Source organism: Protopterus annectens, chromosome 8.part0 (assembly GCF_019279795.1).
Source record: "Protopterus annectens isolate FY-2018-M chromosome 8.part0, PAN1.0, whole genome shotgun sequence".
NCBI classification, from domain to species: domain Eukaryota; kingdom Metazoa; phylum Chordata; order Ceratodontiformes; family Protopteridae; genus Protopterus; species Protopterus annectens.
In genome coordinates, this window is record NC_056741.1 from 1,448,343,240 (window position 1) to 1,448,367,628 (window position 24,389).

The following is a 24,389-nucleotide window of genomic DNA, read 5'->3' on the forward strand; positions in this document are numbered from 1 at the left end:
TTTGTTAAAACAATCTTGTTACCAACATCTAAACGTCACCACACACACATACACATCTTTTTCACAGTTACCACTTAAATGTCCATTACTTCCACATATATGTTACATCAGCCGGTTTATAATAAAATACTAGCCATCCGTCTGCTCCTATCACACGGTACTGGGTAAATTCTTTAAATAACTTCCCCTCATGTCTCCGCTTTAATTTCAAAGATATGCCCTCATTCTTTCAAAACAAATATGTTTGCACAGTAGCATCTATGCAATGTTATAGCTGTCAACCATCTCTGAACCCTGACCATGTTGCTTCTCTGAATTGAAAGCTTCCAACTTCCAATAATTTAATCTGTGAAATTTGTGAAAATCGAGTAGACTCACTGATTTAACCATGGCTTTGAAGAGAATACTGCTATAAAGCTTGGTTTTGAAACATGCCCAACTTCACTGTAAATGTTATGGTTCACCTACAGCGACAATGTCATGCCAGTTTAAAAATAAAGAGTTATGTACTTGCTATCCGGTGTCATGATTCAACACAGATGGGTCTTGGATCCGACTTTAGATCCAAGCCAGCAACTAAATGACAGATCCAGAGAGCTCAAGCTCCTCCCCTTCTCATAATCACTCACTGATCCATAACCCTCGGATCGAGTTTGCTGGATAAAAAAGGCAGTCTGGACTGCCTATAGAACTGAAAACTCCTCAGGGGAAGACATCCCTCTTTAGCTTCCAGAAGGAAGGGGGAAGGAGGGTGGGAATGTGATGAATCCTGACATTGGATAACACAGATTTCCAAGTTATGGTAAGTACATAACTCTATTTGATGCTATCTGTCATTAATCATCACAGATGGGTCAGAGTCCCCATCTACTATGAACCCTGGGAGCCCTCAGGGAAGGATATGCCGGAGCATAGAGAACCAACGGAAGCTCTGTTCCTAGACATCAAATTCAACTTATAATGTGTAACAAAGGTGTGGGGATTAGACCAAGTAGCAACAGTGCAAATTTCATCCAAAGAAACCTTAGCCAAGAAGGCAGAAGGTGTGGATACCGACCTAGTAGAGTGAGCTTTAACTTGTCTGGAAAGATCCAAGTGCCTGCTATTGTAAATGTAGGAAATACAGCTGGTGATCCAACAAGAAATCAATACCTTGGTAACTTGCCACACCTTTTCTGGTTTGAGAGAAGGCTACACAGAGCTGATCCGAATTCCGAAATTCTTCAGTCCTCAATATAAAAACATAGCCATCTACGGATATCCAAACAATGCAACGTACATTCCCCTTTATTAGAATAACTGGGGAAGAACACAGGAAGCTGAAAAATAACTGGGGAAGAACACGGGAAGCTGAATAGATTGGTTAAGATTGGTCTTTGAATCTATCTTAGGGATGAATGAAGAATTAGTCCTGAGACGCACCCTATCCTTGTGGAAAACCATGAAAGGGGGCTTAATGCTGACAGCCTGCAATCGGAAACTTTCCAGGCAGAAGTAATAGCCAAAAAAAGGTCATCTTCCAGGACAAGAATTTAAAATCACAAGATGCTGCAGGCTCGAAGGGCTTTTGTGTCAAAGACTGCAACACCAGAGTTAGATCCCATGGTGGAGAGGGATCTTTTATAGGCGGTCTGAGAAGAAAGATCCCCTTGAGAAAGGCCTTGCACAGTCTGGAAGAAAAAGTGCGACTTTCATTTAATTGGAAGTTAGAGATGGCCATCAACTGGAGTTTAATTACTGAGAAACTAGCCCCTTCATGAAAAAGAGAGAGGTCAAGAACAACAAATTCCCAGGAATAGGTGCTGAAAAAGGGTCTGGATTGCATTGCCTGCCTCAGATTGAAAATCTCTTCCATTTACTGGAATACACCTTCTTGGTATATGGTTTCTGAGAGGCTAAGAAAGAACCATACAGTTAGACAAAAACTGGAGACTGGGAAGAGGAAGCCCTCAAGGGTAGGAAATTAGATCTAGGGCAGGATCCAATATCCAGGGAGGATATTTCAGATGAGACCAAAACAGGAAGAACCACACCTGATGAGGCCAAAAGGGGGTAAAAGAGGATGAGAGGCGTCTTCAAGCAACAGGCTTTCTGCAAGACTTTGGGAATGAGGGAAGTTGGGGGGGGTAAGCTTATAGAAACCCCAATGGCCAATCATGAACCAGAGCATCTCTGGGTGACTCCCCTGTTGGGGGGATCAGGGCAAAGTAATTGTGGCATCTGTGGTTGTTCGGGGAGGCAAAAAGATCACAGCAAGGAAAACCCCAACGTCGAATATCCAACATGCCACTAGCAGATTCAGGGACCACTCGTGAGGACAGAAGATAGATCTGCTGAGTTTGTTGGCCAGCATGATGAAACTGCCAGGGACATGCATTGCAATAAGAAAGCACCTGGAAGACATTGCCTATTCCCACACTCCCATGGCCTCTCTGCACAGGGGATAGGACCTTGTTCCCCCCCTACTTGTTGATGTACCCACCCCACAGCCATGTTGTCTGTCTGAACTGCTATAATTCCAAGAGGGAAGCAGTCCTGAAAGGCCTGCAATGTTAGGAGGGCTGCTCTCATCTCCAGGATGTTTATGTGCAATTTTGTCTGTATGGGGGACCATGTGCCTTGAACCATCCTTCCCCGAAAATGTCCCACCCCAACAGGGAGGTGTCCGTGGTCACAGTAGCCTTGGGTTGTGGAAGACAGAAGTGTCTGTCTAGAATGAGATCCTGAGCTTGAAGCCACCATGCAAGGTGACTTCTGCACACCTGAGAGATCCTGATGGTCATGGATATGGGGTGAAACTTGCGCAAATCACTGAACCACCAGAGTCCACTGTAGAACCCACATGCAATATCTGGCCGGCGGTACTAACTAGATAGCTGCCGCCATCAAGACTAGCGCTAGCAGGATTAAGTGGCCCGTGGAACGATCTACAGTCAGCAACTGATGGACCTAGTCGAAAACAATTTGAACTCTGCAGAGAGGAAGTGCTGCAGTCTCTGACACAGTGCCCAGAAGAACCCCGATAAACTCTAGGCTCTGACACGGGGAAAGATTGGATTTGGGCAGGCTGACTGTGATGCCTAGATCCTGAAAAAGGATGAGGGTACAGTCGGTGGCCATAGCAAGTTGATGCCTCGTGGGGGCCATGAGGAGCCAATCGTCCAGGTACAGGAAGACCTGGAAACCTTGCAGCCAGAGATGAGCTGCCACCACTACTATGCATTTGGTAAAACATTCAGGGGGCTGTTATGAGTCCAAAGGGCAGGAATCTGAACTGGTAGCAACTGACCTCTAGCTGAAAGTACAGGTATCTCCTGCAGGAGCATCTGCCAGCTTTGATATGATAGTACGTACCATTGAGATCCAATGAGCACATCCAGACATCCTTGCACAGAAGAGGCAAATTGAACTGAACAATGACCATCCAGAACTTGGACTTCTTGACAGACAGATTCAGTTCACTGAGGTCCAAAATGGGACACAGGCCCTCTGTCATTTGGGCACCAAAAAAGAAGCGAGAGTAAGTTCTGGACCCTAGTTTTCCTGTTAGAACCTTTTGGATGGCTCTTTTTTGAGGAAGGTCTTGGACCTTGAGATGGGTCAAATTCCTCTGGTGGGGTGGGACATCCGAGAACCAGTTGTGAATTGAAGGGGGCTGAAGAAAGGGTATGAAGTAACCCTTGGAAATAATTTTTAACACCCACTGATCTGAGGTGATACTTGTCCAGGCTAGTGGGAGAATGTAGGGTCACCCCCCCCCCCGACTGCCTCCAGTGCAGGATAGCCGGGCAGCACCTCAGGAGTGCTGAGCAGGTTTCTCTGAGAAGGGTTCCCAGGAGCCCAGGTCCTGCGGGCCCCCCTCTGCCTCTGTGGTGGCATCTGCCATTGAATCCCCTATCCAAGCCAGTAGAAGAGGATTCCTGAGGAGCATCCTGGAAGGAGGACCAAGTTCTGCAGAACCAAAGTTTCTTACTACCCCTATGAATCTTGGAAAAGGATCATTGGGGAGTACAGAACTAGATCCCCACCATGGACAGAGTCGTTACCTCCTGCTTGCTGTGGGTCAAGGTCTCTCGGATGGAGGGACCAAATAAGGTAGACCCGTCGAAAGGGGTATTAGTGAAGTATGCCTTAAAGGATTCTGCAAACCCCAAAAAAAGGTGAAGCCAGATATGCCTTCTAATGGCAATGCCTGTACCCTCCGCTCATGAGGTGGCCTCCACCACATTGCAGATCAAACTCATCAAAGCATTAGCCAAGGAAGTTAGAGTGGAGAGCTTCAGAGACCAATTTACAGCTCTCTGGAGGTAGCAACTCTGAAAAGGAAGTGGTGAGCTTCGACAACAAATCCCTCTGCAGCCAGGTGAAGTGTGCCATGTAACTGGTTGCTCTCAGTCCGAATGTAGCGGAGACAAACACGCACTTTCCAAAGAGGTCAATTGCCTGAAACTACCTGTTTGGGGATGGATCGAGGTGCTCTGTTCAGTGAGCTCCTTCAGTAGCTGCTGCCAACCATGATGCCATCAACAGGGGCACCCTTACTCCAAAAGGTTTTATCCTTGGGAGAACTTAGAAAGTTATCTGCCTTTTTAGGGACTGATTCCACTATGTTTGACTCCTTCCACACACTGTCGGCGATGAGCTGTATGAGCTCTTCGGCAGGGGGGGACGGAACACCCAGGTAGAAGATGGGCCCGTCCTGAAGGCCTTCAGAAACACAGATTACTCTGTAGACGGGGGGATGGGGGAAGACCAACCACCTCTTTTCTTGAGAATTTTGAGAATGTCCCCAAAGGACACTTCCTCAGACGAAAGTCTGGGGGACCCATCTCCCTCCTTGAAATCAATGTCCTCAGTGAGGGACTCTAGGTGAGTCCAAGTGCCTCCTTTTGTATGCCCGCTTCTGAGGAGGCTCTTCCATGGTTGGCTCTGGTGAGGACTCAGAAAAGGCAGGGATCCCAAGGGAAGTAATGCCCATCTGAAGGCATTCACAGGCAGGCTGACACTGAAAGGATGATGAGGGCTCGCCGCCCACAGTCAAAAGGGGCTGGGGAGGACCTAGAGATGAAGGAAAAGTAACTGCCCAGCCAGATAAGGTCCTCTATCGCCCGGAAGGCCAACAGGCTGGATGAAGCTCCCACCTCTCCTCCCCCACAGCTGGAGCTTCCCGGGAAGGAAGGAGGGACCCCGACATAGCACTGATGTTTGCAGATATCAGCCCAGAGATGTCCAGATTGGAGGCCCCAAAAGGGATGGAATGGTCTGAAAACTTCAGGCCCGATCCCATCCCACCCTTGGAACCAGCACCAACCTTGCAGAGCCGAGACGCAGCCCATTCCAAGGGCAGCAGAACAGAGCCCACCAGGGACCCTGACTGTGGGAAATGAATGTATACCCAACACCATTGGCGTCTCACAGGGAATGCTCTGATCCTGGTGATCCAAACACAGATGGGTCGGACAAGGACAGTGAGTTCCTGCGGATAGAGAGGGTCCCCTTGGCAATTGAGCCAATTCAGCCAGGGATGGTAACAAGCCCAAATCAATTTGGGCCTTGAGGAAACTCCACATTATCTTATCCATATCTGAGGGAAGCAAACCTCTGGAGGACTTAGAAGAAACATAAGAATGTCCCGACCTTGCCAGAGAACCTGTCACTAACCTATGGTCTCAGGTGGGAGACAGACTCCTATGTCTCAGACCAGAGTTCCTAGACCTTGAGGGGCTACTGTCAATAATTACTGAATCCGATATAACCATTGGATCTGAAGACCTGGATGGATCCGAAGGTTTGGCCAGCGCCGTAGATGGATCCCACCAGGTTGGATCTGAAGATGGTTTGCACCACATCAGATCAGAGAGTCTTCCAAGGCCTCAGATCCAACAGAATAATGAGGCTCTCTGGGCAGAAGAGCCCAAATCTAGAGCCAAAGAGGCTGGGCTCGGATCTGGGAATCTGTGATCAGAGATCCTCAGCTTTTTGGCAAAAGAATACTTAGAAGAGGAAGGAGAAGTCTTCCTGTTAGGATCAGAAGGGGGTTTGGGGAACAAAAGGGTAGAGGACCCCCCTTTAGCAAGCCCCTTAAGCAGAAGCTTATTTCTATGATCCATGATAGCCCTGAGGTTGAATGCGGCACAAGTGTTGCATCTAACTTCCAGGTGACTCTCTCCTAGGCAACAGACACACTCTTCGTGATAGACGGAATGGGTTATTTTCTGACCACACGAGGAGCACCTTTTAAAGCTAGATGTCTTCTCAGACATAGTGACAGTGCACACACACACACGCTCGCACACACACACACACACACACACACACACACACACACACACACACACACACACACACGCTCACTCACACACACACACACGTGCTCTCACACACACACGTGCACTCACACACACGCTCTCACTCACACACACGCTCGCACTCACACACACGCTCGCACTCACACACACGCTCGCACTCACACACACACACACACTCACACACGCACTCACACACACACAGACACACACTCACACACAGACACACACTCACACACTCACACACACACTCACACACACTCACACTCACACACTCTCACACTCACACACTCTCACACTCACACACTCACTCACTCACACACACTCACTCACTCACACACTCACTCACACACACTCACTCACACACACTCACTCACACACACTCACTCACACACACTCACTCACACACACTCACTCACACACACTCACTCACACACACTCACTCACACACACTCACTCACACACTCACACACTCACACACTCACACACTCACACACTCACAGACTCACACACTCACACTCACACACTCACACACACACTCACACACTCACACACTCACACACTCACACACTCACTCACACACTCACTCACACACTCACTCACACACTCACTCACACACTCACTCACACACTCACTCACACACTCACTCACACACTCACTCACACACTCACACACACTCACACACTCACTCACACACTCACTCACACACTCACTCACTCACACACTCACTCACACACTCACTCACACACTCACTCACACACTCACTCACACACTCACTCACACTCACTCACTCACTCACACTCACTCACTCACACTCACTCACTCACACTCACTCACTCACACTCACTCACTCACACTCACTCACACACACACACTCACACACACGCTGACACACGCCACACACACGCCACACACACGCCACACACACGCCACACACACGCCACACACACGCCACACACACGCCACACACACGCCACACACACGCCACACACACACACACACACGCCACACACACACACACACACGCCACACACACACACACACACACACACACACACGCCACACACACACACACGCCACACACACACACACGCCACACACACACACACACACACACACGCCACACACACACGCCACACACACACGCCACACACACACGCCACACACACACACACACACACACACACACACACACACACACACACACACACACACACACTAAAACACCAGCTCTCTCTACTGAAGGGGAAGGGTAAAGAAGGCTAAGAAGGGACTACCAAAAAAGTAAAAAAAAAAAAAAAAAAAAATAAAGTACAGTTTTGTACCTACCATAAATGTAGATGTTCGAAGGTCCTCGGTCGGCCCGAATATCAAAGTATAAGGCTGACGTCGGTCAAGGCGCATTTGACTGACATCAGGACGTCAGGGTACAAATGCGCATGACCGACGTCATATCCTCAGTCTTTTCTTGCCCCAGATGTCAGAAGACCCTAGAAATAAAGGCCAAAACCAAAAGACAGCAAACCAACAACCAACCATCCTAGCACTAAAAATATGTACAATATATACAATATACACCCTATTTACAACCCAACCCACACAACCGCCTCTAACTACAGAGGGAAGGAGGGAGGGTTGACTGCAGCAATGTGGATCTTCGAACATCTACATTTATGGTAGGTACAAAACTGTACTATGTTCTTCATCTCACATTGCTGCAGTCCTTACACTTGGGTAGAATCCCAAAGCAGAGGTAAGGGAGGATGGCCAAACTATAAGGAAGCAGGAGCTGCCAAAATGCCCTGCAAAACAGCAGTGGCAAAACCAGCCCTGGATTTAGAGTAAAGTGGCAGGTGATAATGCCTAGAGAAAGTATGCACTGAACTCCAAGTAGCTGCCTCCAAAACATCCTTAGTTGCCACCCCCCTCAAAAAAGCTGTCAAAGTGGCAGTAGCCCTAGTGGAATGAGGCCTAATCCCAGCTGGAATTTCCTTGCCATGATGGGAATAACAGAAAGCAATGCAAAACCCAATCCACTTAGAAATAGTTTGTTTTGACACAGGCTTGCCCTGAGAACTCAAAGCAAAAGAAACAAATAACTGCTGAGACTGCCTGAACCCTTTAGTTCTGTCCAAATAATACCGCAACTGCCTGTGTACATCTAAAGTGTGCAAAATCTTTTCCCCTTTATTTTGGGGGTTTGCATAAAAAGTTGGCAAATGAATAGTTTGGTTTAAAGCCACACTAGAAACCACTTTAGGCATAAAGGAAGGATTAGTACGTAAAGATACCCTATCCTTATGGAAAATTAAGAAAGGCTCAAGACAGAATATGCCAGGCTGTTAGGTGCAGAGAGTGAAGCTTGACATTGAGCAAATGACTGTCCTCCTCAGACAACAGGTGTGGAATCGAAGGCAAAGGCCATGGAGGTTTCCGTACCAGGCTTCTCAGTAATGGGTACCAATGCTGTCGAGGCCAATCTGGAGCTATCAAAATCATCCTTGGCTTGTCTTGTCTGGCCTTTAGTAGTACCTTTGGGAGGAGAGGCAGAGGCGGAAAGGCATACACATGAAGATTGCTCCAATTGAAAGAAAGAGCATCCACTTTCCAAGCTGTGGGATGAAACCTTTTGTGCAAAACTTTGGCAGCTGGTGGTTTAGTGGAGAAGCGAACAGATCTATGTCTGGAGTTCCCATGACACTGTCAATTTCTGAAATACATGAGGATCCAATTTCCACTCATGGGGATCCATAATTTGTCTGCTCAACACATCTGCTAAGGAGTTCTGTGCTCCCGGCAGAAACCTGGCCTGAAGATTTAGCTGTAAACAGAGCAGTCTCCCACAAAATCATAGCTTGCCTGCACAGGAGATAAGAATGTGTTCCCTTGCTTGTTGATGTACCACATGACAGTTGTGTTGTCTGTTAGAATCAACACCTGCCCTGGAAGAAGTAAATCCTTGAAAGCTATTAATGCAAACTGGACTGCTAACATCTCTTTCAAGTTGATATGTAGATGTTGTAATCTGGCAGGCCACTTGTCTTGTATCCACTTTCCATTCAGATGAGCTCCCCAAGCTTTGTCTGAGGCATCTGTCGTTAGAATCTGACTCGCCTCTGGCCGGGTCACAGAGAGTCCCTTGTTTAGGTGACATTCCTGAGCCCACCACAAAAATTCCTTTTGAATGCAAGGTATTATTTGAATGACAGTGTCCAAATCCTGGCAGTGCTGTGTCCATACATTTTGAGATACCATTGTAGCTTCCTCATATGCAGTTTGGCATTGGGAAGCACCAGAATACAAGATGCCATGAACCCCAAGGCTTGAAGGACTGTCCTTGCAGTCAGCCTGGACTGATGAGACAACTGATGAAAGTAAAGGGAAAGATTCTTTTGTTTGTCCGGGGTCAAAAAGGCCATCTGGGATGCTGTATTCAGTCTCACACCCAGAAAGCACATGTCCTGAGAGGGTACTAGACTGGACTTTATTTCGTTCACAGAATACCCCAGGCATCTTAGCACTGCTATCACATAATCCAAATGATGAAGAAGCTCGTCCCTTCCTTGAGCCAGAATCAGGCAATCGTCCAAATAAGGCTAGATCTGTATTCCCTTTAACCTGAAGAAAGCTATCACTGGAGCCAGAACTTTCGTGAACACCCTGGGCGCAGTAGATAAGCCAAAGGGCAATGCAGAGAACTGATAATGAGAAGTCCCAGCTCGAAAACGCAGATACTTCCTGCAACTCAGTCTGATAGGAACATGAAGATAAGCCTCCTTGAGATCCAAAGTTACCATCCAATGATCTTTGCCCAGCAGAGGTAAAAGCTGCTGCAACATCAACATTTTGAATTTGGGAATGTCCAGATAAGTGTTGAGGATAGATAAGTCCAAAATTGGTCTCCACGTGTTCCCTTTCTTTGGTACTAGGAACAGGCGAGAATAAAATCCTAGGCCCACTTCTGGCATAGGGACCGCTGAATGGCCCCTATTTGGAGTAACAGAGAAATTTGCTTGTGAGCCTCTATTCTTTGTGGAGGAGGAACGTCTGGCATGCCTTTGAAAGGAGGCAAGGTATGGAAATAAAACCTGTAACCGTGGTGTATGATATCCAATACCCATCTGTCTTGGGTAATTAAACTCCAATTTTCTTTGAAAAGTGCCAACCTTCCTCCCAAAGGTGCTGCCAGACGAGAAGGCTCTGGCAGCTGAAAAGGTAGGTCATTGGGTCTGTTTACGAAAGGACTGACCCCTGCCCTCACCAAGACTGTGCAGGAGAACTCCCTGTTCTAGGCCTGAAAGAGCCCTGAGCTCTGCCCCTACCACGTCTAGATCTACCCCTAGACTGGGAATCATAAGGAGGATACGTCCACCCCTTAGTAGGCCAATTTCTACTAAACTTTGGAGGCTGAACCTGCAAAAAATCTTTAACAGTCTGCATAGACTTAGCCTTGTCTTCCATTTTCTTTAAAACTGTCTCAACAGGAGAACCAAACAACACATCAGATTGTAAAGGAGCATCTAAAATCCTTGTTTTAACATGGTCAGATAAATTCTGATCTCTCAGCCAGGCGTGCCTGCGAAGAACTGACCCAGTGGCAGCCACCCTAGACGAGGTCTGTACAGCATCAAAACCACATTGCAAAGAATGCTTACCCACCTGTTCAGAAACATGTACTAAATCTAGCAACTCTTTACAATCAATACCTTCCGCCAGAGCATCAACCTTAGACTTCAATTGTGAAAGGAGATAGTTTTGGTATTTCAACATGTGAAACTGGCAATTCAAAGCCCTCATAGCTAGAGTGGAAGAAGTATAAACTTTCTTTCCCCATCTATCCAAAGCCCTGGCCTCTTTATCTGAAGGAACCGGATTCTTGACAACAGAAGCCTTAACACCTTTAGGCCCCTGACTAACAGTTTCTGGGTCTGCCCTAGGACTCTTAAAAGATACTTATGAGCTTCAGGCACCCTGTAATACCTATCCGGTTTAACAGGAGCAGGAGGCAAAGAATCAGGATTAAGAGAAGCCTCTGTAAAAACATCTTCCATCACATCCAAAACAGGAGGTATAGCCAAAGGCCTATGCTGGGGTAAAAACAAAAATTCCCTAAGCCTTTTCCTGGAATCAGAGAAGTCCTGACCTTCCCACTTAAAATGCTCCCTCATGGAATGAAGAGTTTCTGAAAAAGAAAAATCCTCAGGAGGAGAAGCAGAAGGAGTAGAATCATCCACGTCAGAATCAGAATAAGGAGAATACTCCTGCAAGTCTTCAGTCAAGACTCTGAAACATCCGAAGCCTGCTCAAAACTCCCTAGCTCAGGCTCTACCCTAGGGCTCTTAGCAGGAGGTGGCAAAGAACCCATAAGCAAAGTAATCAAATCTTCTGCCATTTTAAGCATATGCTTCTTGGGCACAGTTCCTGAAGAACTAGGGGTGACACCAACTGAAGCTAAACCTGGCCTGCCTCTGGGAGAAGCCTTGGAAACAGAAGGAGAGGGCCTAACCACCCTAGGAAGGGAGGGGAGTATAGTAACCTGAGAAGCCCCTTCAGCCTGCCCTGCCTCCTGAGAGGCCACATCCTGCAATAACAAAGTCTCTCCCTGGGAACGCAAAGAAACCTCCCGTGGAACCACCGGCTCCACCGACACCTCTAAAGAACCGGCGTCCGTACAGACGGTTCTTCTAGCCTAGGCTTAATTGCTTTGTCCTTGCGCTTCTTCGAAGAAGCGGCCGGAGCATCCGGCGGCATTTTATAACTGCACCGCTTCCCAAAGACTAACCTGGCACAATCCAACCTTCTCTTTATAGTGCGTTATTGAATCTAGCACAAGAGCGACACCCAACAACGCCGTGCTCAGGCCCTAAACAAGGAATACACAAAGTATGATAGTCTCTATGCGGTATCTGTTTCCCACAAGAAATGCAATTATTCACTTTTTCTGACATCCGGTAAACCATTGAGGCAAGAAAAACTAAAATATTCCCCAACGGGTACTTAGCCAACTTTGACTCGGTCTGAAACTCCGGAATCGAAAAATTTCAGAACGCCAACCGGCACTTGCAATGCTGCTTCTGCATCGGACCATGCGGCAAAAAAGACTGAGGATATGACGTCGGTCATGCGCATTTGTACCCTGACGTCCTGATGTCAGTCAAATGCGCCTTGACCGACGTCAGCCTTATACTTTGATATTCGGGCCGACCGAGGACAGCGGACTACCCAAGTGTAAGGACTGCAGCAATGTGAGATGAAGAACATCCACAAACGCCAAAGCACTATAAAGAACAAGCAACGAAAAATGGCATGAAAGGAAGAAATGGCCTTCAATATAATTAATGCTCCAAAATCATACTGACTTTTCGTCCTAGATTACAAGACTTCATCAGATACTGATGGTTCTTCCTTTCATGCTGTTTTTCACTGCTCATCCTTTACAATGCAAAGAAGGGACTACCTAATTAAGAGAAGTTAGTTAAGGGAGCTATAGTAAAGAAACCCCCTAACAGAAAACAACTGAAAGTGCCTGGGAAAAGGACAGGAAGAAAACTTTAAAAGCTATCAGGAGGGGAGGAAATCTAACGTAACTAAGCCAAAATAAGCCAGGAGAAAAGAGAACACTAAAGGATATAAAAAGGAGAAAGAAAAAACCCTAACAGAAAAAGGTTAAATAACTTATCTGAATCAATAAAGCTTGAGCTGCAAGATACACGTCCTTAGCAAATCCGCGCCAAATGAGATCTGAAGGTTTTGGGTTTGCAAGGGATTACGGGAAGGGGAGGAGCTTGAGCTCTGGTTCTTTCCTTTAGTTGCCAGCTCCAAGATCTAAGACCCATCCATGATGAATAATGACACGGATATCATCAAATCTACAGTATTAAGGACTTCTGCAACACCCCACTGCACCTGTCACATGCTTGCTCGAAAGCATTTCAAGACACATTATAAAAAAGAAGCAACTTAAATCTGCAGAGTCTGACAGAATTGCTTCAAAGAAAAGGTCTTCATGATTACAAATATAAACCAGAATCAAAATGTCACATTTGCCAACCTCCACAGCTATGCACAACCAACTTTGCATTATGCTCTTCTGATGTGTTACCATAACCTTTGTAACAGAGTTAACAGGTTTTTACTTCACAGCAATGAAATTATTTCATCAGTATTTAAAATATTACTAAATTTAGGGAAGGGAAGGAACCTTTAATACAAAAAAATTAATGGGGGGGTGCTAACAATCACTGTATCAGACAATCTGACACTGCAAGTAGTAAACAGTGTGATACTTACTTTTCCCCAAATGCCTTTTTCCAGAAATCTGCTGCATCTGCTTTGGTGATCCGAAATGTATCTCCCTGAAACTGTCCATTTGGAAAGATGGCTTTCAATTCAGCCAGCATGTGGCTAAATATCAATGATAACTTTGTTAGGTTGCGCCTGTAGAAATAAAGATATACAATGAATTAGAAAATCATTAGAAGCAGCCTCATGGAAGACGCACAAGAAAACTCTCCAAAAGCAACAGGCAAACTAGCTGCCCAGCATACAAGACATTTCTCTTGACACTTTATAAGACAGTTTATTACAGAGCAGTTTTAAAGCACATATTGAATTAACTCTCTGCAAGCAATGTTACTTTCTCCTGTTTCAAATCAAGAGACCTGTAAAATATTCAGTTAAAATAATGTAATGTAATAATGTAACTCCTCCCTCTTAGCGAAAGTGTGAACAAAATATGTGTATACCTACACACAAACACGTGCGCCAAATGGTTCAATAGTAAACCGCACTGGAAATGATTGCTGTTGCATTAAGAGTGGGTTTGTGTTTTAATGCAGAAACGTTCAGCTGCACAAAGTTTCTGCACTAGGAGTGGGAGTTTGTCAGTTTACAGATAAAATAAGGGTTAGGGAAGTGGACAGGGTTTAGTGCTGTGCATGTGAGCTGATGTTCATAGGAGATTACTAGGCTAGCGGCCCTAAACCCTTACAAGTCCTATGTTAATCCAGAGTTGCCTCAGTTGTCCTTGGTTAGATGGATGTACTTCGCAGAACAAGTCTGTGATAAACACCGACTACCCCTGTCCATGAGGAACGTGGGTACCAGCCCTGGGGTGAATTTGCAGTCTCCCATCCATTTGCCCACGCTGCGCTTGAATTGGGTCAGTGAGGAGCTCGGCTTTATGTGAACTGAAGTTTATTCCGGAGTGGCAGCAATCTCTGGGAGACACATCTGTCTCTCCAGCATGTTCTGTTAGTGTCACAGGCTAGGTTAAGATCCCTAGAGCAAGTGACTCTTGTGCCATTTGACTTGCAGTTGTGCAACATTTCCATCAGGGCAAGGTCAGTGACTGCTTTTATGCCAGGCACAAGTCACCTCTCAGCACTAAATGACACGGAGTACAGTGACAGGGCTTTCAGTCTATTCACATAAGTCATGGTATGGAGGCCCTATATTTTCTTGGTGAGAAACCTCTGTGGTCTCTCCAGCTGCTGTAGGTGTCTGGTGAGGTACATGCGGAAGGCAGCATTGTACTCTATTAATGGTCTGAGGAGGGCCGAGTACAGTGGAGTTGTAACATCCTTAGACCACGATTTGATGCCCTTACTTATGAAATGCACACTGTAGAAGGTTTTCCTAACCATTGTGGAAACTTGGTGGTTGAAGTTCAGACTGCTATCCGTGCTCCCAGATCTTGCACCACTGGGTTTGAGCTTAAGGGGCTGCTTTCAATACTGTAATTAGCAGGGAATTCTGCTTTACCAAAGGGGATAATATTGTACTTTTTTGCTTTTAGTTTTAGACTGTGGCTCTGGCACCAGTTATTTGTCTGTGTTAAAACTTTCCTGTAATATGTTAACATCACTGGGGAACTCAATTGCTCCCAGCTTGCAGTCATCGATGAACTTGGTAAGCCAAAGGCCATCTATTTTAGCCTGGACTTCCAAGATATAGGACTCCAAACAGTAAACGGCCCAGCACAGATCCTTGTGGTACACCACTGGTGACTGGTCTACTGGTAGAGGTGGATTGACCAACTTGGCTATGTCAAGATAGGCAGCATGCACTGTCTTAGCTTCATCCAGGGCGTTAGTGACTTTGTTGAAGAAGTCTATAACCATGATCTATCCTTAACAAAACCAAAGCGGGTAGGGTCTTGAGTCTGAAATTTACCTATGTCCTTGTTGATAAGGTGCATGAGGATTCTTTCTATGGCCTTGCACATTATGCTGGTTAGACTTGTGGGCCTACAGCTTCCAGGGTCAGTTGATGCCCCCCCCCCCCCTTTGTACAAGGGGATTACTGTTGCTGTTCTCCACTCTGCTGGAACAAAGCCTGTTCTCAAGCTATGGTTAAAGAGAATGTCAAGTGGGTCTGCTAGGTCCTGTTTTAGATGGCTTAATAAGCAACCTGGGATGTTATCTGATCTCATTAAGGATGTGTTTTTGGCCTTGGAGAGTGCAAATATGACCTGATCTCTAGAGATACTAGGCAGAGGACTGGTGTCAGGTATGTTTTGGGGTATGGCTGATGGGGACAGGGGAGTGAAGCTTGTGCCAAATGTCAGCTAGCAGGTTGGCAATTTCCTCCAGTCTAGTATGAGTGGAGTGGTCCCATCTACTACCAGTTTGGCACATAGCTGGGCATTCCTTTTTAGACTTCAGACGTAATTATCCTTAGCTAAGGATGCTATTTTAGCTTTGTAAATAGCTTTAGCGGACATTACAAAGTTTCTTATTTGCTTGTTCGAGCTGTAGAGGGAATTCTTCCTCTGCTCAGTCAGTTCTCTTCTTTTGTTATATAACCTGCTTTTACTTGAGGTCCACCACGGTGGCTTGTTTTTTTCAGGAGGACCTCAATTTAATCCAGTCAAGTACAGCAAGTCCACACAATTGCTTAAGTGTTTATACAGGGAATTTGTGTACACTTCTGCATAGGAGTTATTGTATTCTGTGATTGGGTGGGATATAAAAAGTACAGTTTTGTACCTACCATAAATGTAGATGTTCGAAGATCCACATTGCTGCAGTCATAACCTGTGGGGGTAGTCCGCTGTCCTCGGTCGGCCTGAATACCAAAGTATTAGGCTGGCGTCAGTCATGGGCGCTCAGATCTGACGTCAGTGCGCCATGGTATTAAAGCGCATGACCGACGTCATATCCTCAGTCTTTTCTTGCCCCAGATGTCAGAAGGCCCTAAAAAGAAAGGCCACAGCCAAAAATAGAAAAACCTCCAAAACCCATGTACAAACAACATCTACCACCCAAACCATACAACCACTCCAAACTACAGAGGGGAAGGAGGGAGGGTAAATTGGACTGCAGCAATGTGGATCTTCGAACATCTACATTTATGGTAGGTACAAAACTGTACTATGTTCTTTATCTCACATTGCTGCAGTCATAACCTGTGGGTAGAATCCCAAAGCAAAGGTAAAGGGAGGTTGGCAAAATCATAAAGCACTGGGAGCTGCTAATAAGCCCTGTAAGACTGCAGTGGCAAATCCAGCCCTAGATTTGGAATAAAGAGGGAGATGGTAATGTTTAGAAAAAGTGTGCACTGAACTCCAAGTAGCTGCTTCCAAAATATCTTTAGTAGCTACACCCTTAAAAGCAGTAGAAGTGGCAGTAGCCCTAGTGGAATGAGGCCTGATTCCAGCCGGAATCTCCTTACCATGATGAGAATAACAAAAAGCAATACAATGGCCAATCCACTTAGAAATAGTTTGTTTTGAAACAGGTTTCCCTGAGAGGCCAAAGCAAAAGAAACAAATAACTGTTGAGACTGTCTGAACCTTTTAGTCCTGCTCAAATAATAACGCAACTGCCTGTGAATATCCAAAGTGTGCAAAACTTTCTCCCCTTTATTTTGGGGATCAGCATAAAAAGTAGGCAAATGAATAGATTGGTTCAAGGCCACATTTGAAACCACTTTAGGCATAAAAGTAGGGTTAGTACGCAGAGATACCCTATCCTTATGAAAAATCAGGAAGGGTTCAACTGCCATAAGAGCCTGTAATTCAGATACCCTTCTAGCAGACGTAATGGCCAACAAAAAAGCAGTCTTCCAAGACAAAAACTTTAACTCAGACGTAGTCGCAGGTTCAAAAGGAGGTAAAGTAAGTTTTTCCAACACAAAATTGAGATCCCAGGAAGGAGTAGGAGCTCTACTGGGGTCTTATGTTCTTTGCCCCTCTAAGGAATTGCTTAAACAAAGGATGAGAGAATAATGGTGGGTCACAGTCATAGTGAGCAGAAATGGCTGCAGCATGAACTTTTACAGAGGAGAAAGACAAACCCTTGTCTAATAATTCCGTAAGATATTGAAGAGAAACACTCAAATCAGGCCTGGAAACATCAAAGCTCTTTGCTTTGCTCCAAATAAAAATCTCCTCCATTTATCAGCATAAACTTTCCTTGTACTAGGCCTTCTGGCCTCCAAAATAACATTCAAAACTTGTTGAGGAAGCTGCGACCCTCCAGGTTCTAGAACAGAATATGCCAGGCTGTTAGATGCAGGGACTGAATCCTGACATTGAGGAAATGATTGCCTGCCTGAGACAAAAGGTGTGGAATTGAAGGCAAAGGCCAAGGAGGCTCCCGTACTAAACTCCTCAGCAGAGGGTACCAGTGCTGTCGAGGCCAATCTGGAGTTATTAGAATCATGGAGGGCTTGTCTTGTCTGACCTTCAAGAGCACCTTGGGAAGGAGAGGCAGAGGAGGAAAGGCATAGACGTGAAGATTGCTCCAACTGAATGATAGAGCATCCACTTTCCAAGCTGTTGGATGAAACATCTTTGTGCAAAACTTTGGCAACTGGAAATTTAGTGGAGAAGCGAACATATCTATGTCTGGAGTCCCCCATATCACTGTCAACTGTCGAAATACATGAGGATCCAATTTCCACTCGTGGGGATCCACCATCTGTCTGCTCAAAACATCTGCTAAGGAGTTCTGTGCTCCTGGCAGAAACCTTGCCTGAAGAGTGAGGTGCAAACTGAGAGCAGTCTCCCACAAAATCATAGCTTGCCTGCAAAGAGGGTACGAATGGGTTCCCCCTTGCTTGTTGATGTACCACATGACAGTTGTGTTGTCTGTTTGAATCAACACTTGTCCTGGGTGAAGTAGATTCTTGAAAGCCATCAATGCAAATTGGACTGCTAACATCTCCTTCAAGTTGATATGTAAATGTTGAAGTCTGGCAGGCCACGTGTCTTGAACCCATTTTCCATTGAGGTGAGCTCCCCAAGCCTTGTCCGAGGCATCTGTCGTTAAGATCTGACTCGCCTCTGGTCGGGTCACAGAGAGTCCCTTGTTTAGGTGACATTCCTGAGCCCACCACAAAAATTCCTTTTGAATGCAAGGTATTATCTGAATGACAGTGTCCAGATCATGGCAGTGTTGCGTCCATACATTTTTGAGATACCATTGTAGCGTCCTCATATGCAGTTTGGCATTGGGAAGCACCAGAATACAAGATGCCATGAACCCCAAGGCTTGAAGGACTGTCCTTGCAGTCAGCCTGGACCATAGAGACAATTGTTGGAAGTAAAGTGAAAGGTTTCTTTGTTTGTCCAGGGTCAAAAAAGCCATCTGAGAAGCTGTATTCAGTCTCACACCCAGAAAGCACATTTCCTGAGAGGGTACTAGACTGGACTTTGTTTCGTTCACAGAATACCCTAGGCACCTTAACACTGCCATAACATACTGTAGATGGTGAAGTAGCTTGTGTGGTCTTGAGCAAGAATCAGGCAATCGTCCAAATAAGGATAAATTTGTATTCCTCTTAACCTTAAGAAGGCTATTACTGGAGCCAGAACCTTCGTAAACACCCTGGGCAGTAGATAAGCCAAAGGGCAATGCAGAGAACTGATAATGTGAAGTCCCAGCCAAACGCAGGAATCTCCTGCAACTGGGCCTGATAGGAACATGAAGATAAGCCTCTTTGAGATCCAGAGTTACCATCCAGTGATCTTTGCCCAACAGAGGCAGAAGTTGTTGCAACGTCAACATTTTGAATTTTGGAATGTCCAGGTATGTGTTGAGGATAGATAAATCCAAAATTGGCCTCCAAGTGTTTCCTTTCTTTGGTACAAGAAACAGGCGAGAATAAAATCCTAGGCCCACTTCTGACGGAGGGACCTGCTGTATAGCCCCCATTTGAAGAAGTAAAGAAATCTGTTTGTGAGCCTCTACCCTTTGCTGAGGAGGAACGTCTGGCATGCCTTTGAAAGGAGGCAATGTGTGGAAATAAAACTTGTAGCCTCGGTCTATAATGTCCAACACCCATTTGTCCTGGGTGACTAAAAGCCAGTTCTGCTTGGAGTGTGCCAACTTTCCTCCCAAAGGAGCTGCCAGACAGGAAGGATCTGGCAGCTAAAGATGCAGGTCATTGGGCCTGTTTACGAAAGGACTGGCCCCTGCCCTCACCTGTAGATTGTGCAGGGGAACTCCACGTTCTAGGCCTGAAAGAACCCTGAGCTCTGCCCCTACCACGTCTAGATCTACCCCTAGACTGTAAATCAGAAGAAGGATAAGCCCATCCCTTAGTAGGCCAATTCCTGCTAAACTTAGGGGGCTGCACCTGCAAAAAATCTTTAACAGTCTGCATAGACTTAGCCTTGTCTTCCATTTTCTTTAAGACAGACTCCACAGGAGTACCAAACAAAACTTCAGACTGCAAAGGAGCATCCAAAATTCTAGCTTTAACATGCTCTGACAAGTTCTGATCCTTAAGCCAGGCGTGCCTGCGAATAACTGATCCAGTGGCAGCCACCCTGGAAGAAGCATGTAAAGCATCGAAACCACAATGCAAAGAATGCTTACCCACCTGATCAGAGGCATGAACCAAATCCTGTAATTCAGAAAGACGAAATGACGGACTAGCCGTAAACTACAAACAGAACTGAAACCACAGCTTAGTGCAGAAATGGTACAAACCAGGCTGATGCAATTTAGCGCTTTCTTTCACTTTAATTAAAATGTGAACTTCTTCAGAAACATGTGCCCTCCCCAGCACAAGTCTTTTAAATCCTTTAAACAGGATATGATGTCACATAATTCTCCTTAATTATTAAGTGTATACATACATCAATACAATATATTATAAAAATATATATGTATGTAAAAACTATATGTATATATAAAAAAGCATCCTGATGTTAATAAAAAATTATATATGTGAACTCTATATTGCCATCATTAATATGCTCTATAGTACTGAATAGTGAATGATAAATAAACAATTAAATTCACATAACATTATTCTTAACAGAATGTTTAAATAGTAAATTTGTACTTAAAATATATATCTTAGCTAAATCAATTCACTAATAAGTAAACATTCCTAATTATAGAACTAGATATAATTATAATACACATACAACATTGTGCTTATGTATATTTAAAAGAATAGCTAACAATATTATTTATATAGCAAAAAACATTTAATATTAATTACCTCATTGAGGCCTGGATACTGATCTGCCCCTAACAATAGTTGCCAAAGTGTCTCCTTTTGCTCTAATTTATTGTTAACATCTCCCATGAATGTCACTTTTTCTATGTGGTCTAAAACAAAGAATTCAAACTTTTTGAATTCATTACAAACTAGAGAATGCCTTGCAAGTGCATTATTTTTATCTCTATTCTTAATAGCTAGTTTGTAATGAATTCAAAAAGTTTGAATTCTTTGTTTTAGACCACATAGAAAAAGTGACATTCATGGGAGATGTTAACAATAAATTAGAGCAAAAGGAGACACTTTGGCAACTATTGTTAGGGGCAGATCAGTATCCAGGCCTCAATGAGGTAATTAATATTAAATGTTTTTGCTATATAAATATTGTTAGCTATTCTTTAAATATACATAAGCAATGTTATGTGTATTATAATTATATCTAGTTCTATAATTAGGAATGTTTACTTATTAGTGAATTGATTTAGCTAAGATATATATTTTAAGTACAAATTTAACTATTTAAACATTCTGTTAAGAATAATGTTATGTGAATTTAATTGTTTATTTATCATTCACTATTCAGTACTATAGAGCATATTAATGATGAATATAGAGTTCACATATATAATTTTAACATCAGGATGCTTTTTTATATATACATATAGTTTTTACATACATATATATTTTTATAATATATTGTATTGATGTATGTATACACTTAATAATTAAGGAGAATTATGTGACATCATATCCTGTTTAAAGGATTTAAAAGACTTGTGCTGGGGAGGGCACATGTTTCTGAAGAAGTTCACATTTTAATTAAAGTGAAAGAAAGTGCTAAATTGCATCAGCCTGGTTTGTACCATTTCTGCACTAAGCTGTGGTTTCAGTTCTGTTTGTAAATCCTGTAATTCCTTACACTCTATGCCCTCTGCCAAAGCATCTACCTTAGATTTTAACTGAGTAAGGAGAAAATTCTGGTACTTCAACATATGAAACTGGCAATTCAAAGCCCTCATTGCTAGAGTGGAAGAGGTATACACTTTTTTACCCCACCTATCCAAAGCTCTAGAATCTTTATCCATAGGAACTGGATTCTTTACAACAGAAGCCCTGACCCCCTTAGGTCCCTGGCTAATAGTTTCTGGGTCAGCCCTTGGGCTCTTATACAGATATTTATGAGCCTCTGGCACTCTGTAATACCTATCTGGCTTAACAGGCAGGAGGCAAAGAGTCTGGATTAAGAGAGGCCTCAGAGAAAACATTCTGAACAACATCCAAAACAGGAGGTATAGCCAAAGGCCGATGTTGTGGTAAAACAAAAATTCCCTAAGCCTCTTTCGGGAATCTGAGAAATCCTGACCTTCCCATTTAAAATGCTCCCTCATAGAATGCAGGGTTTCTGAAAAAGAAAAATCCTCTGGAGGGGAAGCAGGAGGACTGGAATCCTCTGCGTCTGAATCAGAATAAGGAGGAAAATCCTGAATGTCTTCAGCCGAAGACTCTGAGTAATCTGAAGCCTGTTCCAAACTTTCCACCTCTGGCTCCACCCTAGGCCTCTTATCTGGAGGGGCATAGAACCCCTGATTAAGGAAATCAAATCTTCTGCCATTTTAAGCATGTGTTTTTTAGGCACAGAACCTGCAGAACTAGGACTGACACCTGAGGAAGGAAAACCAGGCCTGACCTTGGAAGGTACCTTAGAGACAGAAGGAGAAGGCCTAACCACCTTAGGCAAAGAAGGTAGTACAGCAACCTGAGAGGCCCCCTCAGCCTGACCTGACTCCTGAGAGGCCACATCTTGCAAAATTAACGGCTCCCCCTGAGACTCAACTGAAACCTCGGCTGGATCTACAGATTCCACCGTAGTTTCTAAAGAACCGGTGTCCGGAATGGACGACTCATCCTGCTTGGACCTTAACGATTTTTCCTTGCGCTTCTTAGCGGTAGCGGGCGTCGGAGGATCCGACGGCATATTGTAATTACACCGCTTCAAGACAAGCCTAGCAATCTAACCTACATTTAATGGTGCGCTTATTAAATCTAGCACAGAAGCGACACCCGACTACGTCGAGCTCAGGCCCCAAACAAGGAATAGAGAGAGAGTGGTAATCCCTATGCGGTATCTGTTTCCCACAAGAAATACAATTATTCACTTTTTCTGACATCCGGAATTATCTGAGGCAAGAAAAAACAAAAATATTCCCCAACGGGGTACTTAGCCCAACTTGGTTTCGGTCTGAAACTCAGAATACGAAAATTTCAGAACGCCGAACGGCACTTGCAAACGCTGCTTCTGCTTCAGACCATGCGGCAAAAAAGACTGAGGATATGACGTCGGTCATGTGCTTTAATACCATGGCGCACTGACGTCAGATCTGAGCGCCCATGACCGACGCCAGCCTAATACTTTGGTATTCGGGCCGACCAAGGACATCGGACTACCCCCACAGGTTATGACTGCAGCAATGTGAGATGAAGAACATCTTTTTATACCATCGCTTAAGTAGGCTGAAAGGTTGCTTTGGAAAAGATTTTGTTTTTTTGCTCCAGTGGTGGTGACAGGTTAAATATGTACATCGAATGAGACGGATTTATGGTCTGACCTTGCCAGGGAGGGCATCACACGGGGGAGTGTGGTGATCCTACATGTTGATGAGTACTGCATCTAGGACATTTGAGCCCCTTGTGGGGGTGCAGACCATCTGTTCCAGGGAATTTGTATTGACAAAGTCCATGAACCTCTGGGCAAGCATGTTTGTGCTCATGTATGAACGGTGTCCGTTTACTACTTTATAAGACCATCAGTGTTATGGAAAGGGATTTTGGAGTGAGGGGATAGAATTCTGGTCCATCCTGAATTACCGCACGTTAAACCCCAAACCTGCCTCTAATTCCAGCCCTACACTTTACCTTACCCAGAAGCAAAATCCCTTTCCGTAATGCAGTTATTATTTAGACAAAGTCTGCACTATGTTAACAGTAGGGTTATGCTTAACAGATTGTAAAAGGAAAGCGTTTTCCATTTGTCATCAAATTAGGTCGTCAAACATTGCATTTGTTTTGCAAGTATGTTTTCGATGTGCTGGTATCTATCACATGCGTTTCATGCTTGTGTACAAATATACATCACAAACACAGGAATGTCTATTATGCACTCAGAGAAGCTTAAAAAGTAGAGAGTCATGGGCATTCAAAAGTCATATAGTTGAGTCAGCAGTATGTTCTTGGGGATCATTTATATATATCCCATCTGCCTCAACTACAGGAGGTTTAAGATACTAAGGGAAGACTCTAGCTTGCCTGTGCCTTTCTTACAGTTTTTATTGCACGTTTTGTGCGTGTGACCTTTTTACCCTTTGGATGGTGGGGCAAGCAGTGTTCTTACAGCATTTTTCCTGGCAACTAAATGAGAGATTACAAAATGTATCAATGAATCCTCAACTGACCAACTACCTGTAAAAGCAATACTGTCCTTTTCACCACTGGAGCATATGAATTTTTTTTCACTCTAGTTAAATACTGCCAAACTCCACTTCCCTTTAACACATATGCATTGAGAGCAGCCACTGCCTTGGTAAACTTTCCAAACAGTTCAGTTCTAAAGGTATGGAAAAAAAAACT

General features: G+C 44.5%; 1 protein-coding gene across 1 annotated transcript in view; it reads right to left on the bottom strand.

The window, feature by feature from the left end:
* CBL (Cbl proto-oncogene) overlaps positions 1-24,389 on the bottom strand; it is a 1,233,699-nt gene that overhangs the window by 800,865 nt on the left and 408,445 nt on the right. Inside the window, exon 3 of the mRNA XM_044081051.1 lies at positions 13,596-13,742. Coding sequence (XP_043936986.1) covers positions 13,596-13,742 — 147 coding nt within the window. The remainder of the gene's footprint in view (positions 1-13,595; positions 13,743-24,389) is intronic.